The sequence below is a fragment of the Salvelinus fontinalis genome, chromosome 9 (genome assembly GCF_029448725.1).
Source record: "Salvelinus fontinalis isolate EN_2023a chromosome 9, ASM2944872v1, whole genome shotgun sequence".
Taxonomy (NCBI): Eukaryota; Metazoa; Chordata; class Actinopteri; order Salmoniformes; family Salmonidae; genus Salvelinus; species Salvelinus fontinalis.
This window is the reverse complement of record NC_074673.1, coordinates 45112208-45130193: the sequence shown is the minus strand read 5'-3', so window position 1 is coordinate 45130193 and position 17986 is coordinate 45112208. Positions and strand designations below refer to the sequence as shown.

General features: G+C 43.5%; 1 protein-coding gene across 2 annotated transcripts in view; it reads left to right on the top strand.

Annotated features, from left to right (window-relative positions):
* Positions 1-17986, top strand: part of LOC129862682 (protein phosphatase 1H-like) — a 62911-nt gene that overhangs the window by 10411 nt on the left and 34514 nt on the right. For both annotated transcript variants that reach the window (XM_055934571.1, XM_055934570.1), the window contains exons 2-3: positions 9277-9448; positions 16841-17194. In XM_055934571.1, the coding sequence (XP_055790546.1) occupies positions 9277-9448; positions 16841-17194 (526 nt within the window). The remainder of the gene's footprint in view (positions 1-9276; positions 9449-16840; positions 17195-17986) is intronic.

The window sequence follows — 17986 nt, the reverse complement described above, 5'->3', positions numbered from 1 at the left end:
TTCTCTGCGCTGTGTTGGCTGGCTTCTGACAATGACTGTGGTTGCACAATAATCACACCCTTCACATGCACTTTGGTTGTAGTATTCTGTCAAGGCCCGAGCATCACTGGCTATGTTCCCATATCCCCATATCCGCACTAGCGCACCACTTAGCAGTGTCCAATACATTGACTTTGTTTCTAAGTGCTAGTGCTATGCTAGTGTGGACTGTGGATATTGGAACAGATCCACTGTCCCGTTATTAGGACCAAGCAAACGGACACTGACGGTTCCAAATGCATTCGGATCTATTAAGGTCAGACAGAGCAAGTGAGGCCCAAATGTAGAGGAAGTGGAACGAGATAACAAACCAAATGCAACAATCACATGCCAGGCGGTGTCTGAGAAAGGCCTGAAAAATTACCAAAGACTCCAGCCACCCGAGACGTCAAATTGTATTAGTCACATGCGCCGAATACAACAGGTGAAGAAGACCTTACAGTGAAATGCTTACTTACAAGCCCCTAACCAATAATGCAGTTTAAAAAACCTTCCTCTGACACCGCCTTGTATAGAGGTCCTGGATTGCAGGAAGCTTGGCCCCAGTGATGTACTGGGCCGTACGCACTTCCTCTGTAGAGCATTGCGGTCGGAGGCCGAGCAGTTGCCATACCAGGCAGTGATGCAACCAGTGAGGATGCTCTCCATGGTGCAGCTGTAGAACCTTTTGAGGATCTGAGGACCCATGCCAAATCTTTTCAGTCTCCTGAGGGGGAATGGGTTCTGTCGTACCCTCTTCACGACTGTCTTGGTGTGATTAGTGTGAAAGGACACGAACGGTTCCAAATGCAGGTAGCCTGGTGGTTAGAGCTTTGGGCCAGTAACCGAAAGGTTGCTGGATCGAATCGCCGAGTTGACAAGGTAAACATCTATCGTTCTGCCCCTGAACAAAGCAGTTAACCCACTCTTCCCAGGTAGGCTGTAATTGTAAATAAGAGTTTGTTCTTATTTACATAGTTAAATAAAAAACATGTAAGTTTGTTGGTGATGTGGACACCAAGGAACTTGAAGCTCTCAACCTGCTCCACTACAGCCCCGTCGATGAGAATGGGTGTGTGCTCGGTACTCCTTTTCCTGTAGTCCACAATCATCTCCTTTGTCTTGATCACGTTGAGGGAGAGGTTGATGTCCTGGCACCACACGGATAGGTCTCTGACCTCCCTATAGGCTGTCTCATCGTTGTTGGTGATCAGGCCTACCACTGTTGTGTCATCGGTAAACTTAATGATGGTGTTGGAGTCGTGCCTAGCCATGCAGTCATGAGTGAACAGGGAGTACAGGAGGGGACTGATCACACACCCCTGAGGGGCCCCTGTGTTGAGGATCAGCGTGGCGGATGGGTTGTTACCTACCCTTACCATCTGAGGTTGGCCCATCAGGAAGTCCAGGATCGAGTTGCAGAGGGAGGTGTTTAGTCCCAGGGTCCTTTAGTTTATTGATAAGCTTTGAGGGAACTATTGTGTTGAACGCTGAGCTGTAGTCAATGAATAGCATTCTCACATAGGTGTTCTTTTTGTCCAGGTGGGAAAAGTTCAGTGCGGAGTGTAATAGAGATAGCATCATCTGTGGATTTGTCAGGGCGGTATTCAAATTGGGTCTAGGGTTTCTGAGATAATGGTGTTGATGTGAGCCATGACCAGCCTTTCAAAGCACTTCATGGCTACAAATGTGAGTGCAACAGGTCGGTGGTCATTTCTGCAGGTTACCTTAGTGTTCTTGGGCACAGGCATTATGGTGGTCTGCTTAAAACATGTTGGTATTACAGACTCGTACAGGGAGAGGTTAAAAATGTCAGTGAAGACACTGGCCAGTTGGTCAGCGCATGCTCGTAGTACACGTCCTGGTAATCCGTCTGGCCTTGCGGCCTTGTGAATGTTGATCTGTTTAAAGGTCTTACTCACATCAACTGCGGAGAGTGGGATCACACATTCCTCCGGAACAGCTGGTGCTCTCATATATGTTTTAGTGTTATTTGCCTCGAAGCGAGCATAGAAGTAGTTTAGCTCGTCTGGTAGGCTTGTGTCACTGGGCATCTCTCGGCTGTGCTTGCCTTTGTAGTCTGTAATGGTTTGCAAGCCCTGCCACATCTGACGAGTGTCGGAGCCAGTGTAGTATGATTCGATCTTAGTCTTGTATTGACACTTTGCCTGTTTGATGGTTTGTTGGAAGGCATAGCGGGGTTTCTTATGAGCTTCCGGGTTAGAGTCCCTCTCCTTGAAAGCTGCAGCTCTAGCATTTTAGCTCAGTGCGGATGTTGGTTGGGATATGTACGTATGGTCACTGTGGGTACGACGTCATCCATGCACTTATTGATGAAGCCAATGACGGATGTGGTGTACTTCTCAATGCCATAGGAAGAATCCCGGAACATATTCCAGTCTGTGCTAGCAAAACAGTCCTGTAGCTTAGCATCTGTTTCATCTGACCACTTTTTTTATTGCCTGAGTCACTGGTTCTTCCTGCTTTTAATTTTAGCTTGTAAGCAGGAATCAGGAGGATAGAATTATGGTCAGATTTGCCAAATGAAGGGCGAGGGAGAGCTTTGTACGCGTCTCTGTGTGTGGAGTAAAGGTGGTCGAGAGCTTTTTTCCCAGTGGTTGCACATTTTAACATGCTGATAGAAATTTGATAAAACAGATTTAAGTTTCCCTGCATTAAAATCCACAGCCATTAGGAGCGCCACCTCTGGATGAGCATTTTCCTGTTTGCTTATGGCGGAATACAGCTCATTGAGTCCAGTCTTAGTGCCAGCATCGGTCTGTGGTGGTATGTAGACAGCTACTAAAAATGCAGATGACTCTCTAGGTAGATAGTATGGTCTACAGCTTATCATGAGATACTCTACCTCAGGCGAACAAACCTTGAGACTTCCTTAGATATCATGCACCAGCTGTTGTTTACAAAGATGCATTGTCCGCCGCCCCTTGTCTTACCAGACGCCACTGTTCTATCCTGCCGATACATCGTTGTTCAGCCACGACTCCGTGAAGCATAAGATATTACAGTTTTGAATGTCCCTTCCTCATAGGTGGTCGATTTTATTTCCCAATGATTGCACGTCAGCTAGTAGAACGGAAGGTTTATTCGATCGCCTACAAATTCTCTGAAAGCAGCCCGACCTCGTTTTTATCTTCTTCTCGTCGTCTTGAAGCAAATGACCGGGATTTGGGCCTGTTCGCGGGAAAGGAGTATGTTGTTCACATCGGGCTCGTCAGACTCGTTAATGGGAAAAAAAGCTTCTGCCAGTTAGTGGTGAGTGATTGCTGTCCAGAAGTTATTTTCAGTCATAAGAGATGGTAGCAGCAACGTAACGTACAAAATAAGTAAAAAAAATCTATATTTTTTTTACAAACACAAAAAAGCAAACATAAAAATACAATCGCTTAGGAGCACGTAAAACGTCAGCCATCTTCTCCGGCGCCGTCTAACAAAAGGCTGTTCTCCATGCTCCCGTCCGGCAGGTGGTACCGGTGCATCAAGGCCAAGGCTCAGACCAACAGACACCTAAATAGTTTATTTCCCCTGGCCATAAGGCTAACAAGTATGCCCATCTACAGGTCTCTACCCACTCAGACACAACCTACGCTGCTGCTAAAATGAATATTGATTAGATGTATTAATCCATTAAGCTGCTGTCCAATGATTATTGATTGTCATTACCATTCGTTATTAACTATTTATCCTGCTACTGGTAACTATTAAGCCTGTTTACATGTATGCTACTTGTCAAAAGTTTTATGACACCTACTTATTCAAGCGTTTTTCTTTATTTTTACTATTTTCTACATTGTAGAATAATAAACTCTTTTTTTGGTGACTACATGATTCCATATGTGTTATTTCATAGTTTTGATGTATTCACTGTTATTCTACAATGTAGAAAATACTAAAAATAAAGAAAAACTCTTGAATAAGTAGGTGTTCTAAAACTTTTGACCGGTATTGTATATATTACCATTTACTATATTACAATGAAAATGTGTATATATTCCTGTTACCAGTCACTTTTCAGCTCTGTTTATTTGTATATCCTACTGCCATTTTTAAAATATTATTTATAAACCCACCTCAATCTCTCCAGTACCCCTGTACATTGAATAAGGTACTGGCACTGACCTTTTTATATACTTGCATTCTCGTGTTTCTTTAATCTAATTGTTATTATTATTATCTTTGCATTGTTGGAGAAAGAGTTCTTAAGGTAAAAATGTCACTACTGTTTTACACCTGTTGTATCCTGTGCACATGGCGAATAAACTTGAAACTCTTCATCTCTTAGGCCAGTGCATGGTTGCCCAGTCCGCTCAGATCAGAGATTAAAGACTTCTTAACGCTCAAGTGTAACACTTGTTGTGGTCGGGGTTCCGGCTCAGCCTCAGACAGTCTGGGCTCAAACACAAAGGGATCATTCATTACCGTATCTTCTCTATTCTTCTATGGGAAACTCTGCTGAGGTGGATGTCAGTGGCCAAACATGTCTGTCTGACAATAAGACAGTTTCTGGTTAAACTGATTTTCAGACAAACGAAAGATTAGGTCTGTTATTGCAAGTATCAGACCAGTGTCACTTTGTTGAAGGTGTTGGGTGAGTTTCAATGTGAAACAGGTGTATGGTAATTTAGCGAACACTTAAACCGTACACTGTATATTAGAGGTCGACCGATTAATCGGAATGGCCAATTTAATTAGGGCCAATTTCAAGTTTTCATAACAATCGGAAATCGGTATTTTTGCACACCGATTTGGATGATTTAACAAAAACAATGTACACCATTATTTAACTAGGCAAGTCAGTAAGAACACATTCTTATTTTCAGGAACGGTGGGTTAACTGCCTTGTTCAGGAGCAGAACGACAGATTTTTACCTTGTCAACTCGGGGATTCAATCTTGCAACCTTACTCCACGAGGAGCCTGCCTTTTAGGCGAATGCAGTAAGAAGCCAATGTAAGTTGCTAGCTAGCATTAAACTTATAAAAATCAATCAATCATAATCAATAGTTAACTACACATGGTTGATGATATTACTAGTTTATCTAGCGTGTCCTGCGTTGCATATAATCGATGTGATGCGCATTCGCGAAAAAGGACTGTCGTTGCTCCAACGTGTACCTAACCATAAACATCAATGCCTTTCTTAAAATTAATACACAAGTATATATTTTTAAACCTCCATATTTAGTTAATATTGCCTGCTAACATGAATTTCTTTTAACTAGGGAAATTGTGTCACTTCTCTTGCAACAGTCAGGGTATATGCAGCAGTTTGGGACGCCATAAACATCTTAAAATTTCTTAAAATCAATACACAGAAGTATATATTTTTAAACCTGCATATTTAGCTAAAAGAAATCCAGGTTAGCAGGCAATATTAACCAGGTGAAAATGTGTCACTTCTCTTGCGTTCATTGCACGCAGAGTCAGGGTATATGCAACAGTTTGGACCGCCTTGCTCGTTGCGAACTAATTTGCCCGAATTTTACGTAATTATGACATAACATTGAAGGTTGTGCAATTTAACAGGAATATATAGACTTATGGATGCCACCCGTTAGATAAAATACGGAATGGTAACGTATTTCACTGAAAGAATAAACGTTTTGTTTTCGAGATGATAGTTTCCCGGATTCGACCATATTAATGACATAAGGCTCGTTATGATTTGATAGAGCAGTCTGACTGAGCGATGGTAGGCACCAGCAGGCTCGTAAGCATATATTCAAACAGCACTTTGTTTTGTCATGCGTTTTGCCACCAGCTCTTTGCAATGCTTCAAGCATTGCGCTGTTTATGACTTCAAGCCTATCAACTCCCGAGATTAGGCTGGTGTAACCGATGTGAAATCGCTAGCTAGTTAGCGGGGTGGGCGCTAATAGCGTTTCAAACGTCACTCGCTCTGAGACTTGGAGTAGTTGTTCGAGGGTGGCTGTTGTCGATATGTTCCTGGTTCGAGCCCAGGTAGGAGCGAGGAGAGGGACGGAAGCTATACTGTTACACTGCCAATACTAAAGTGCCTATAAGAACATCCAATAGTCAAAGGTATATGAAATGCAAATCGTATAGAGAGAAATAGTCCAATAATGCCTATAATAACTACAACCTAAAACTTCTTACCAGGGAATATTGAAGACTCATGTTAAAAGGAACCACCAGCTTTCATATGTTCTCATGTTCTGAGCAAGGAACTTAAATGTTAGCTTTCTTACATGGCACATATTGCACTTTTACTTTCTTCTCCAACACTTTGTTTTTGCATTAATTAAACCAAATTGAACATGTTTCATTATTTATTTGAGGCTAAATTTATTTTATTGATGTATTATATTAAGTTAAAATAAGTGTTCATTCAGTATTGTTGTAATTGTCATTATTACAAACAAATTTTTTAAAAATTGACGTTTTTTTTTTTTATCGGTATCGGCTTTTTTTGGTCCTCCAATAATCGGTATCGGCGTTGAAAAATCTTAATCGGTCGACCTCTACTGTATATGGCCCATACAATAATTAAACCATTGAATCAAGCTCTGCGCACCAATTTAGCTATTCAAACCTAGTATCATGGGCTCTAACAACCTGGTAACTTGCCCAGTATGGTTTAAAATGAAAGAAAGGAATTGGATAGCTAGGATATTTGTTTCAGAGGTAGGATTAGTATTTTAAGCCTAGTCTCTTGCTCCTATACTGTTTGGTGCTCTTCACCTTTTTTAATTGGGAGCACACCAGTGCTTACCAATGAAAACAGTTCATTAGAGCGCTATCACTTTACTACAGGTCTTTTGCCACTGTGAGGGCTCTATGATTTGAGTCTATAGGGTCCTGGGAGATCACCAATTTTGTAAAAGCCTTACAACGAGACCAATTATCAGTGATCTGACTGTGTGAATTTCAGCTTCTCTTCATGCCAATGTCCTGTTCTCTCCAGTGTGTCTGTAGTCAGCTGAGACTAGAGAATGGAGCCCTGCTTTGTCTCTCCTGTCAGTCAGTTCATTATAACAAACCCTCAAGTACAGATTATTTAACAACTAATGTACATACCCTGGCATGAATGTTTTCATTGCCATTTGCAATGGAAGCCGAGGCTAGTGCATGTGAAAAGTAAATGTTCATATTTTGTAACACTGGAGTCCAGACTGGACAACAGCAGACAAAATGTATCCATTAGTTCAGATTTCCCTGCGGCCCAGTCCTTACATTTACATTTAAGTCATTTAGCAGACGCTCTTATCCAGAGCGACTTACAAATTGGTGCATTCACCTTATGACATCCAGTGGAACAGCCACTTTACAATAGTGGAGGGAAATTATTTGCCCAGGTCTTTTTATATGTACAGTGCATTTGGAAAGTATTTTCCACATTTTGTTATGTTACAGCCGTATTCTAAAATGGATTCAATAATTTTTTTTCATCAATCTGCACACAATACCGCATAATGACAAAACGAAAACAGGTTTTTAGAAATGTTTGCAAATTCATTAAATAAAAAACAAATACTTTAAGTATTTAGACCTTTTGCTTTTTTTTGTTTCAATTGATCATCCTTGATGTTTCAACAACTTGGAGTCCACCTGTGGTAAATTCAATTGCTGGACATGATTTGGAAAGGCACACACCTGTCTATACAAGGTCCCACAGTTGATAGTGCATGTCAGTGCAAAAACCAAGCTATTAGATTGAAGGAATTTTCCGTAGTGCTCCAAGACAGGATTGTAATTTTTATTAGGATCCCCATCTAACGCTGTAACGCTAGCTAATCTTCCTGGGGTCCAACACCAATTAACAAGACATTACAAACAACCACAAAACAAGTCTTCACAAACATTCAACAAGTAGACAATACAGACAATTAAAACACCTGACAGGAACACATTCAACATTCAGTTGATACTTTCTATTTCCTGTCCAGTCATATTGTCTATCGCATTAGATGTTCTTTTATTTTTTTCGTGAAGTGAGGCACAGATCTGGGGAAGGGTACCAAAAAATGTCTGCAGCATTGAAGTTCCTCAAGAACACAGTGGCCTCCAAGACGTTTAGAACCACCAAGACTCTTCCTAGAGCTGGCCGCCCGGCCAAACTGAGCAATCGGGGGAGAAGGGCCTTGGTCAGGGAGGTGACCAAGATCCCGATGGTCACTCTGAGAGACCTCCAGAGTTCCTCTGTTAGATGGGAGAACCTTCCACAAGGACAACTGTCTCTGTAGCACTCCACCAATCAGGCCTTTGTGGTAGAGTGGCCTGACGGAAGCAACTCCTCAGTAAAAGGCACTGATCTGATGAAACCAAGATTGAACTCTTTGGCCTGAATGCCAAGTGTCACGTCTGGAGGAAACCTGGCACCATGCATACATTGAAGTATGGTGGTGGCAGCATCATGCGGTGGGGATGTTTTTCAGCGGCAGGGACTGAGAGACTAGTCAGGATTGAGGGAAAGATGAACAGAGCAAAGTACAGAGAGCTCCTTGCTGAAAACCTGCTCCAGAGAGCTCAGGACCTCAGACTGGGTTGAAGGTTCACCTTCCAACAGGACGACGACCCTAAGCACACAGCCGTGACAATGCAGGAGTGGCTTCTGGACAAGTCTCGGAATGTCCTTTTAGTGTCTCAGCCAGAGCACAGACTTGAACCCATTTGAACATCTCTGGAGAGACCTGAAAATAGCTATGCGAAGATGCTGCCCATCCAACCTGACCGAGCTTGAGAGGATCTGCAGAGAAGAATGGGAGAAACTCCCCAAATACAGGTGTGCCAAAGCTTGTAGCGTCATACCTAAGAAGACTTGACGCTGTAATCTCTGCCAAGGTGCTTCAACAAAGTACCGAGGAAAGGTTCTGAACTTATATAAATGTGATATTTCAGTTTTTAAACCTGTTTTTGCTTTGTCATTATGGGGTATTGTGTGTAGGTTGATGAGGAAAAACAAACACTTTAATCCATTTTAGAAAAAGGCCGTAAAGTAACAATGTGGAAAAAGTCAAGGGGTCTGAATACTTTCCGTATGCACTGTATATGTTAGGGCAGTGTTTCTCAAACTTTCTCAAACTCAAGGGGTGCATGTTTAGTTTTTTACCATATCAATACACAGCTGATTCAAGTAATCAAAGCTTAATGATGAGTTTGGGAAATTCTGTAGTAGGATGTCACAAACCACACATTGTTACATTGAAATCTGCTATACCTTTCCCACAGTGTGTGTCTGGTTTTGCTCCTCACATTCTTGTGCTCTTCTCTCCTTCTACAGGGTGATCAATGCTGGGAAGAGCCTTCTGAACGAGGACCAGGCATGCTGTGAGGTGGTGCTGGTGAGGAGGAGACTCAGTGCTGGGGGAAACTCCACCCCCAACATGACCCCCACCACACGGAGGAGGTCCTCCCTGCCCAATGGAGAGGGACTGGGGATCAGGGAGGACTCTGTGAGTACCCCCCCCCCCACACACTCCAGACCTAGTCTTAACCCCTTGCCCCCCCCTCATTCTGTCACATCAGGACCTGTTGACTCTTCGCTTCCCTCACATCAGTCATAGTCTATTCCCCAGCACGACCTATAAGCCTGGTAAACGAGTGTCAGGCTACAGTACTTAGTAGGCTACAGTACTGCCTTTCAGCTACTTTAGTGGTCACCAACCTAGCCCTTATTCCCCAGCCTCACATCCCTCATAGGGTTCTATTTTCGTCTGGCGTTATGGCGGCGCTAGAGTCAAATGCACTTTAGTTTGCAATTTTGTCATGTAAAAACTGTCTCACTGGCATTTTCCAGCCCTAATGCCAGGTTTGGCAATTTACCTGTCTAACATCAGCAGGTTTGCGCTCAGATGAGAGGGTGGAAATATTTGAGGGGTGTCCTTAAAAACATGATCCAAAATGCTCATTTTAGGCAGCGCTGGTCGGGATATTTAAGACCAACCAAAAGCTGGTTTTAGCGGTAACACAGTTGGTTATGAATTTTACAACGGAAACAGTCTATCCAGCCGTGACGCACACTGCCCATATGCGCATGGAACAAGATCTGATTTGGTCCCTGTATACATCGTATTTGGAAACATAAAACACTGTTTGTTTTTTTCCCTACCTTTTTTTGGTTTTATTTGATTTAAAACTAATCATAGCCTCCCCTCCTCTCAATGAAGGCAGTTTTATTTTTGTCCTGCCCAATGTAATCAAGTAGGCTAGTCAAGACTGTTGATAAAGTGTTTGGCTTGAAAATGCATCTTAATCACCAAAGCTTTATTAAAATATCAATTTTTAGAGGAGCAAAACAGTGAGCTGACCTTCCCTTTTAATCTATGTATTGTAGACAGGCCTACATCATTTTAGCCATGCTTTGGATGTGCTTAAAACCCCCTCCATGATGTAGGTTACATGTGTCCATGCCCATCATGAAACGAGAGAAGTGAATACTGGTGAACCGTATAACAATTTTTGGTTTTCCGTTTCACATTTTTAAAACCCAAGCCCTCCGTAGGCTACCCTTACCCTAGGCCTACTACAACGAAGGCTGGTTCAACAGCAATGTGTCGTGTCTTTTTTTTATTTTTATGCTGCCGATTTTATATCATTACATTTTACATGTATTTATTGTTGGCTTGTTTTTCATTTAATTTTATTAAACCCAAACTTACTAGAATGATTCACTGTCCTGGCTTTATGGCGAGAATGTCCGTGGCACGCATGCAATGCAACTTCTGAAGAAGTGTGATCTGTCAGATGGTTCCAATATGTATATAAAACATGTATATTTAGGAGCAGTATAACGGGGAGTGGACATTCTCCCTTTGTCTTTATATTGGTTCTTTGTCCAGCTACTGTGAAAGGTTTAGATGTGTGCTAAACCATCCATAGTCTGCGTTGTTTTAATATGATATGCCCACAGGAAGCGATTATGGTGCCTCAAAGTTTATTTTGACCTATTTACAGCAAGTTGTTTTATTTAGAATCTGATTCAAATTTTTCGCTCTTTTTTTTTTGTTGTGAATTTAATCTTGCTTTTTGACCAATGTTTGGCATGTCCGTGCTCAGCCGTAATGCAATTTATGGTAGGCCTTGCCCCTATATCAGTGTGAATGCAATGTATATATTTCCACACTGAAGCCATGTGTTACTTACAACTTGGGCTGCAAACAGGTTAAAGTTAACATATTTAGCAAAGATTTTACTAAATGTTGGTATTTTGTTTCTGTAAGCTGTTTTAACGAACTAACATGGGAATTGGAGTTTGTTGAAAATATGAAATATCCTTATTCATGTCACCGAAGGAGAGAGGGGATTGCAGAATGTTTACATTCTACAAATATATGTTATTGTCAGACATCAGGGATCCTATGGGAGGAGAAGAGACACGGTCTGGTACAAGTCAACATGACAGCAGTGAGTTGGGGAGGAGTGAGGAATTTGGGCATAGGTCTGGTTAGATGATAATGACAAAGCAAAAACAGGTTTTTAGAAATGTTTGCAAATTTATATATAAAAAAACAACTGAAATTATATTTTACATAAGTATTCAGACCCTTGAGGTAATTGAGGTAATATGTACAAGTAGGTGGAGTTATTAAAGTGACTATGCATAGATAACAACAAAGACTAGCAGCAGTGTAGAAGGGGGGGTAATGCAAATAGTCTGAGTAGCCATTTGATTAGTTGTTCAGGAGTCTTATGGCTTGGGGGCAGAAGCTGTTTAGAAGCCTCTTGGACCTAGACTTGGCGCTACGGTACCGCTTGCAGAGAGAACAGTCTATGACTTGGGTGGGTGGTGTCTTTGACAATTTCTAGGGCCTTCCTCTGACACCGCCTGGTATAGAGGTCCTGGATGGCAGGAAGCTTGGCCATGGTGATGTACTGGGCCGTACGCACTACCCTCTGTAGTGCCTTGCGGTTGGAGGCCGAGCAGTTGCCATACCAGGCAGTGACGCAACCCGTCAGGATGCTCTTGATGGTGCAGCTGTAGAACCTTTTGAGGATCTGAGGACCCATGCCAAATCTTTTCAGTCTCCTGAGGGGGAATAGGTTTTGTTGTGCCCTTAGGGTTGTTGTCCTGTTGGAAGGTGAACCTTCGCCCCAGTCTGAGATCCTGAGCGCTCTGGAGCAGGTTTTCATCAAGGATCTCTCTGTACTTTGCTCCGGTCATCTTTGCCTCGATCGTTACAGTCTTCCAGTCCCTGCCGCTGAAAAACACATCTGGAGTTTGGAGTGTGACTGTTTGAGGTTGTGGACAGGTGTCTTTTATTCTGATAACAAGTTCAAACAGGTGCCATTAATACAGGTAACGAGTCGAGGACAGAGGAGCCTCTTAAAGAAGAAGTTACAGGTCTGTGAGAGCCAGAAATCTTGCTTGTTTGTAGGTGACCAAATACTTATTTTCCACCATAATTTGCAAATAAATTCATTACAAATCCTACAATGTGATTTTTCTGGGGGTTTTTTCTTCTCATTTTGTCTGTCATAGTTGAAATGTACCTATGATGAAAATGTTTAAGTGGGAGAACTTGCACAATTGGTGGCTGACTAAATACTTTTTTGCCCCTGTATATACAGTTGAAGTTGGAAGTTTACACACGCTTAGGTTGGAGTTAATTAAAACTAGTTTTTCAACCACTCCACAAATTTCTTGTTAACAAACCAACTTTGGCAAGTTCGTTAGGACATCTACTTTGTGCATGACATAAGTAATTTTTCCAACAATTGTTTACAGACAGATTATTTCACTTATAATTCACTGTATCACATTTCCAGTGGGTCAGAAGTTTACATACACTAAGTTGAATGTGCCTTTAAACAGCTTGAACAATTCCAGAAAATTATGTCATGGCTTTAGAAGCATTCTGTCTCCTAGAGATGAACGTACTTTGGTGTGAGAAGTGCAAATCAATCCCAGAACAACAGCAAATGACCTTGTGAAGATGCTGGAGGAAACAGGTACAAAAGTATATCCACAGTAAAACAAGTCCTGTATTAACATAACCTGAAAGGCCACTCAGCAAGGAAGAAGCCACTGTTCCAAAACCGCCATTGAAAAGACAGACTACGGTTTGCAATTGCACATGTGGACAAAGATCATACTTTTTGGGGAAATGTCCTCTGGTCTGATGAAACAAAAATAGAACTGTTTGGCAATAATGACCATCGTTATGTTTGGAGGAATAAGGGGGTGGCTTGAAAAGCCGAAGATCACCATCCCAACTATGACGCACGGGGGTGGCAGCATCATGTTGTGGGGGTGTTATGCTGCAGGAGGGACTGGTGCACTTCACAAAATAGATGGCATCATGAGGGCGGGAAATTATGTGGATATATTGAAGCAACATCTCAAGACATCAGTCAGGAAGTTAAAGCTTGGTCGCAAATGGGTCTTCCAAATGGACAATGACCCCAAGCATACTTCCAAAGTTATGGCAAAATGGCTTAAGGACAACAAAGTCAAGGTATTGGAGTGGCCATCACAAAGCCCTGACCTCAAATCCAATAGAACATTTGTGGGCAGAACTGAAAAGCGTGTGCGAGCAAGTAGGCCTACAAACCTGACACAGTTACATCAGCTCTGTCAGGAGGAATGGGCCAAAATTCACCCAACTTGTGGGAAGCTTGTGGAAGGCTACCCAACACGTTTGACCCAAGTTAAACAATTTAACGGCAATGCTACCAAATACTAATTCAGTGTGTGTTAACTTCTGACCCACTGGGAATGTGATGAAAGAAATAAAAGCTGAAATAGATCATTCTCTCTGCTATTATTCTGACATTTCACATTCTTAAGATAAAGTGGTGATCCTAACTGACTCAAGACAGGGAATTTTTAATGGGATTAAATGGGGGGGGGGGGGGGGGGGGGGGTCAAAATCCAAAGTTACAGGCCACCAGCTGCATTAAGTACTGCAGTACATCTCCTCATCCTCGACTGCACCAGATTTGCCAGTTCTTGCTGTGAGATGTTACTCCACTCTCAAGGCACCTGCAAGTTCTCTGACATTTCTGGGGGGAATGGCCCTAGCCCTCACCCTCCGATCCAACAGGTCCCAGACTCGCTCAATGGGCTTGAGATCCGGGCTCTTTGCTGGCCATGGCAGAACACTGACATTCCTGTCTTGCAGGAAATCACGCACAGAACAAGCAGTATGGCTGGTGGCATTGTCATGCTGGAGGGTCATGTCAGGATGAGCCTGCAGGAAGGGTACCACATGAGGGAGGAGGATGTCTTCCCTGTAACGCACAGTGTTGAGATTGCCTGCAATGACAAGCTCAGTCCAATGATGCTGTGACACATCGCCCCAGACCATGACGGACCCTCCATCTCCAAATCAATACCGCTCCAGAGTACAGGCTTCGGTGTAACGCTCATTCCTTCTATGATAAATGCGAATCCGACCATCACCCCTGGTGAGACAAAACCGCGACTCGTCAGTGAAGAGCAATTTTTGCCAGTCATTTCTGGTCTAGTGACGGTGGGTTTGTCCCGGTGATTGTTGGCGGTGATGTCTGGTGGGGACCTGCCTTACAACAGTTCTACAAGCCCTCAGTCCAGCCTCTCTCAGCCTATTGCAGACAGTCTGAGCACTGATGGAGGGATTGTGCGTTCCTGGTGTATCTCGGGCAGTTGTTGTTGCCGTCCTGTACCTGTCCCGCAGGTGTGATTTTCAGATGTACCGATCCTGTGCAGGTGTTGTTGCATGTGGTCTGCCACTGCGAGGATGATCAGCTGTCCGTCCTGTCTCCCTGTAGCGCTGTCTTAGGCGTTTCACAGTACGAACATTGCAATTTATTGCCCTGGCCACATCTGCAGTCCTCATGCCTCCTTGCAGCATGCCTAAGGCACATTCACGCAGATGAGCAGGGACCCTGGGCATCTTTCTTTTGGTGTTTTTCGGAGTCAGTAGAATGGCCTTTTTAGTGTCCTAAGTTTTCATAACTGTTACCTTAATTGCCTACCGTCTATAAGCTGTTAATGTCTTAATGACCGTTCCACTGGTGCATGTTCATTAACTGTTTATGGTTCATTGAACAAGCATGGGAAACAGTGTTTATACCCTTTACAATGAAGATCTGTGAAGTTATTTGGATTTATACGAATTATCTATGAAAGACAGGATCTTGAAAAAGGGACGTTTCTTTTTTGCTGAGTTTATATATATACACTGCTCAAAAAAATAAAGGGAACACTTAAACAACACAATGTAACTCCAAGTCAATCACACTTCTGTGAAATCAAACTGTCCACTTAGGAAGCAACACTGATTGACAATAAATTTCACATGCTGTTGTGCAAATGGAATAGACAAAAGGTGGAAATTATAGGCAATTAGCAAGACACCCCCCAAAACAGGAGTGATTCTGCAGGTGGTGACCACAGACCACTTCTCAGTTCCTATGCTTCCTGGCTGATGTTTTGGTCACTTTTGAATGCTGGCGGTGCTCTCACTCTAGTGGTAGCATGAGACGGAGTCTACAACCCACACAAGTGGCTCAGGTAGTGCAGTTCATCCAGGATGGCACATCAATGCGAACTGTGGCAAAAAGGTTTGCTGTGTCTGTCAGCGTAGTGTCCAGAGCATGCAGGCGCTACCAGGAGACAGGCCAGTACATCAGGAGACGTGGAGGAGGCCGTAGGAGGGCAACAACCCAGCAGCAGGACCGCTACCTCCGCCTTTGTGCAAGGAGGTTCACTGCCAGCGCCCTGCAAAATGACCTCCAGCAGGCCACAAATGTGCATGTGTCTGCTCAAACGGTCAGAAAAGACTCCATGAGGGTGGTATGAGGGCCCGACGTCCACAGGTGGGTGTTGTGCTTACAGCCCAACACCGTGCAGGACGTTTGGCATTTGCCAGAGAACACCAAGATTGGCAAATTCGCCACTGGCGCCCTGTGCTCTTCACAGATGAAAGCAGGTTCACACTGAGCACATGAGCACATGTGACAGAGTCTTGAGACGCCGTGGAGAACGTTCTGCTGCCTGCAACATCCTCCAGCATGACCGTTTTGGCGATGGGTCAGTCATGGTGTGGGGTGGCATTTCTTTGTGGGGCCGCACAGCCCTCATTGTGCTCGCCAGAGGTAGCCTGACTGCCATTAGGTACTGAGATGAGATCCTCAGACCCCTTGTGAGACCATATGCTGACACATGCACATTTGTGGCCTGCTGGAGGTCATTTTGCAGGGCTCTGGCAGTGCACCTCCTTGCACAAAGGCGGAGGTAGTGGTCCTGCTGCTGGGTTGTTGCCCTCCTACGGCCTCCTCCACGTCTCCTGATGTACTGGCCTGTCTCCTGGTAGCGCCTGCATGCTCTGGACACTACGCTGATAGACACAGCAAACCTTTTTGCCACAGTTCGCATTGATGTGCCATCCTGGATGAACTGCACTACCTGAGCCACTTGTGTGGGTTGTAGACTCCGTCTCATGCTACCACTAGAGTGAGAGCACCGCCAGCATTCAAAAGTGACCAAAACATCAGCCAGGAAGCATAGGAACTGAGAAGTGGTCTGTGGTCACCACCTGCAGAATCACTCCTGTTTTGGGGGGTGTCTTGCTAATTGCCTATAATTTCCACCTTTTGTCTATTCCATTTGCACAACAGCATGTGAAATTTATTGTCAATCAGTGTTGCTTCCTAAGTGGACAGTTTGATTTCACAGAAGTGTGATTGACTTGGAGTTACATTGTGTTGTTTAAGTGTTCCCTTTATTTTTTTGAGCAGTGTATTTGTAAATTATAAAAATGTTGATTTGGCTAATTGTTTGTGTTTTGTTCTACTTATTCTCCTGTGTTTATCTGTGTGTGCCAGCTTTTGACATTGCAAAATGTGTGTGTTTGTTTGTCCAGGATGCAGTGCCCGGACTGATCTTCCACTACTGGGGGCTGTTTGACGGCCATGCGGGCTCAGGGGCGGCGGTGGTGGCGTCTAAGCTGCTCCAGCACCACATCGTAGAACACCTCCGAGAGGTCCTGGATGTCCTGAGGAACACGGCCCAGCTGGTCCCCATCATCCACGGGGAAGAGCCCACCAACCTCACCCCCACCACCCACAGGGGCATCACCAGGACCGCCTCACTACGGGGGGCCGCAGGGGCACCCGGCTCCCCCAGTCACCCCCCTCCCACCAGGTTCTTCACAGAGAAGAAGGTCCGTCATGAGAGCCTGGTGATGGGAGCCATCGAGAATGCCTTCAAAGAGATGGTGAGTTCATTGCCATGTTCAGTAGGTTAACATTGTGGATTGTTGCAGATAGAAATGTCATGAATAGAGTTGATGTGATTCCCTGTTCTACATCTGAGACAGGCATGTCTGTTGTACATGATCTATTTCTTTCTGAACGTTTCAGTATGTTGTGCCCTGGTGAATTCAGCCCTGGTCTGAAAGAACATACTAACCATCCTGAATTAATTACAGTATATAAGGGACACTGCAGCATCGATTTAATTACTGCACATTCATTGTAAGAGACATTGCAGCGCTCCCATCATTCCCATCATTATCTGCTTAGCAACTAGTTTTTTTTTCTGAAGATATGCAGTTGGCATAATGAGATCAACGTCACAGCTTACTGGGCAGTGGGAATAGGACTAGTAAGCATTGTCTAAATACAGTTTTCTTTTTTATTTCTAAGAAGAACTGTCCGGTTGTTGAACTCTGCCTGTACAGTTGAAGTCGGAAGTTTACATCCACTTAGGTTGGAGTCAAAACTCATTTTTCAAACACTCCACACATTTCTTGTTAACAAACTATAGTTTTGGTAAGTCTGTTAGGACATCTACTTCGTGCATGACACAAGTAATTTTTCCAACAATTGTTTACAGACAGATTATTTCACTTATAATTCACTGTATCACAATTCCAGTGGGTCAGAAGTTTACATACACTAAATTGACTGTGCCTTTAAACAGCTTGGAAAATTCCAAAAAATTATGTCATGGCTTTAGAAGCTTCTGATAGGCTAATTGACATCATTTGAATCAATCGGAGGTGTAC